Consider the following 3133-nt stretch of genomic DNA (forward strand, 5'->3'; position numbering starts at 1 on the left):
ATAATATATAATATATAATATATAACAATATTATATATTATATAATATATATTATATAGAAGTATGTGTGTATGTGTAATACACATCTATATAAATATATACTTTTTTTATTTCTATATATATGTGTGTATATATATATATATGTATCCCAGATCTAAATACATTCAGGTTATAAATGACGAATCCTTAGCTGTGGGAGAAGCGGGGTGTCCCTGGGCGGGGCCGGCTGGGGGGGCGGGCAGGCAGGCAGGGTGCTGTGGGGGGGCACTCCCTGACCCCCACCTCTGCTCTCTCCCCTCTCAGGCCAGCCCAAGTCTGCACCTACCATCTACCTCTTCCCGCCGTCCAGCGATCAGCTCTCGTCGCAGAACAAAGCCACCCTGGTGTGTCTGCTGGGAGCAGTGGCGTGGAGACCAGCCAGCCCCAGCGGCAGACCAACAACAAGTACATGGCCAGCAGCTACCTGACGCTGAGTGCCACCGAATGGAAGAGCCACGAGACCTACACCTGCAGGGCCACACACGAGTCTGTACCCCAGGACAAGACCCTGAAGAGATCCGAGTGCTCCTAACCCTGCCAGGACCTCCTGGCACCCGGCTGCCCCTCGCCGGTCCCTTCCCTCTTCCCTGCTGCTGGGGACGTGGGCTCCCCCCTTGCCGCAGATGTCTCTCCCCGTGTCCCCCTGTCCCCTGCTCCTGTCCCCCTGCCCTGAGTGTCACACGAATAAACACCGACACTGAACTAGTGCTGGCTCAGCATCCCTGTCTCTGTGTCCTTCCAACGTGCCTGCTCTCCCCGCGCTGGCCGGCATCGCCCCGGTGGCACCAGTATGGAGGAGGGTGGGATGGGAACACATATGTATGCACACACACGCGCATACGCACGTATTGCTGCGGTTGCCCAGGGCTCCCTGCGGCTCTTGCTCACCCCTGGGGGCCCCCGCGAACCCCCCCGGCCCAAGCCCAGGGGATGAGCAGCTTGGGGCATCAGCCTGGCCTAAGCTCCTGCTCCGGCAGCGAGCACATGGCCCTGGCTGTGCCAGCCTTGTCCCTCGCCTGCTGGCCTCTGGGCACCAGGTCCCTTGCAAGGGACACGTGGTTTGTGGTGGGGCCATGGCCAGCCATGTCCCTTTGATGGCCAGCCCTGGCTCTGTCCCGATTTCCTTGGTCACCCCGTGTCCCCCAGGATGGGGTGCCAGTGTAGACACCAGGGTATGCACATGAACCAGTCTGTCCCTTGCACCCTGTGCCGTGGCAGCCTGGGCCCCTGTGTGCCACATGCCCCATCTCTGGCACAGCCCCAGGGAAGTCTCCCGGCAGCCCTGCCCATAGAACAGCTCACAGCCACAGCTGTGCCGAGAGCGCCAGTGCTCAGCTACAGGCACCCCATCAGAGCTGCCAGGAGCCACCCCGGGGACAGGGAACAGGAGCACCCGGCTATGCTGTGTGCTGTTCTGGGGGGAGATGCTCCTTTTCCAGCCTCTTGGTAAAGGGGGGACAGCCCCACCACATCCCCCTCCCCTGGGCTGTGTCAGTGCCAGCGGGCTGCCTGGCCCCACCAGTCTTTGGGTTGCCACGTGTCCCTGCAGGCGCCTGCTGGGGACACAGAATCACAGAATGCTTTGGGTTGGAAGGGGCCTTTAAAGCTCATCCAGTCCAGCCCCCCTGCAGTGAGCAGGGGCATCTTTAACTGGACCAGGTTGCTCAGAGCCCCGTCCAACCTGACTTGGAATATTTTTAGGGATGGGGCTTCTACCACTTCTCCGTGCAACCGGTTCCAGCATTTCACTATCCTCATCGTAAAAAATTTCTTCCTTATATCTAGTCTGAATCCACCCTAAAAGTAGTTGAACACCATTACCCCTTGTCCTATTGCTACAGGCTCTGCTAAAAGGTTTGTCCCCACCTTTAAGCCCTCAACGGCGGCAATCAGCTCTGCCCGCAGCCTTCTCTCCTCCATGCTGAACACCCCCACCTCTCTCAGCCTGGCCTCACAGCAGAGGTGTTCCAGCCCCTTGATCATTTTTGTGGCCTCCTCTGAACTCGCTCCAACAGGTCCATGCCTGTCCTGCGCTGAGGACCCCCGAGCTGGACGCAGGGCTCCAGGAGGGTCTCAGCAGAGCGGAGCGGAGGGGCAGAATCCCCTCCCTCGCCCCCCTGGCTGCGCTGCTTCTGGTGCAGCCCAGGAGAGGGTTGGCTTGGTTGGCTTTCTGGTAAAGGGTGGGGGACAGCCCCACCACATCCCCCTCCCTGGGCTGTGTCGGTGCCAGCGGGGTGCCCAGCCCCACCAGGTTGCCACGTGTCCCAGCAGGCACCTTCTGCGAGCATCTCTCAGGGCACAGGAGGGATGACCAGACCCCGGGGGGCCTGGCCATGGGAGTCACCCCCAGTGAGGCACAGAGGTCAGCCCCACTTGGGACAGCCCCTGTGCCTGTCCCAGGGACCTGGACCTCCACCACCACTGTGGCTTCTCCCTGACTCCTGCTGGCACTGGGCTGCCCCAGGAAGGCCAGGGGCCAGCCAACACCTTCACTGTGGGATGGGCACACTCTGCACTGGCCTTGCTTGAGGCAAAGTCCCCAGCAGCCAGCAAGGAGAAAGCATCATCAGCCATGTGTCCTCCCTGCTGCATCCATCTGACCTGTCCACCCCAGCGCCTCTGTCCAGTCCACCTCCATGCCTCCATCCATCCTACCTACCCCAGCAGCTCCATCCAGCCTACCCACCCCAACGCCTCCATGCAGCCCGGAAAGCTCTGCTGGAGCTGCCCACCCTGGTTCTTTAATGCTCTTTTTTACCCAGACGTTCAGCAATCACTTGAGGATTTCTCAGAAAATTAAGCCAAAATGAAACTAAAAAATCTTCTGCCGAACTCAAACTCTACGAGACAAGATCCAAGGGGGCAGTTTCTGCTGCCTGTATTGCTCCTTATCTGGCAAAACATCTAAGGCAGTGGAGCCTCCCCGGAACAAGCACTGCGGCAGCAACCCCAAACTTGCCAGGAAAGCGAATACCAAAGACAAACTTTGAGTCGAATGAAGTTTCTTACACCCATCTCTTGCTCACATGGACATGCCAGGGTGAGTGGTGATGGCCTGGACATAGCACTGGTCCTGCTGCCAGTGAAAAGAGTC

General features: G+C 58.6%; 1 protein-coding gene across 1 annotated transcript in view; it reads left to right on the forward strand.

Moving 5' to 3' along the window:
* Positions 1 to 741, forward strand: part of LOC104122756 (Ig lambda chain V-1 region) — a 52176-nt gene extending 51435 nt beyond the window's left edge. Inside the window, 2 exon segments of the mRNA XM_035890462.1 lie at positions 304 to 396; positions 399 to 741. Coding sequence (XP_035746355.1) covers positions 304 to 396; positions 399 to 571 — 266 coding nt within the window. The 3' untranslated portion in view covers positions 572 to 741.
* The last annotated feature ends 2392 nt before the right edge of the window (positions 742 to 3133 follow it).

The sequence above is a fragment of the Egretta garzetta genome, unplaced genomic scaffold, assembly GCF_000687185.1.
Source record: "Egretta garzetta isolate BGI_Z169 unplaced genomic scaffold, ASM68718v1 scaffold343, whole genome shotgun sequence".
Classification (NCBI taxonomy): domain Eukaryota; kingdom Metazoa; phylum Chordata; class Aves; order Pelecaniformes; family Ardeidae; genus Egretta; species Egretta garzetta.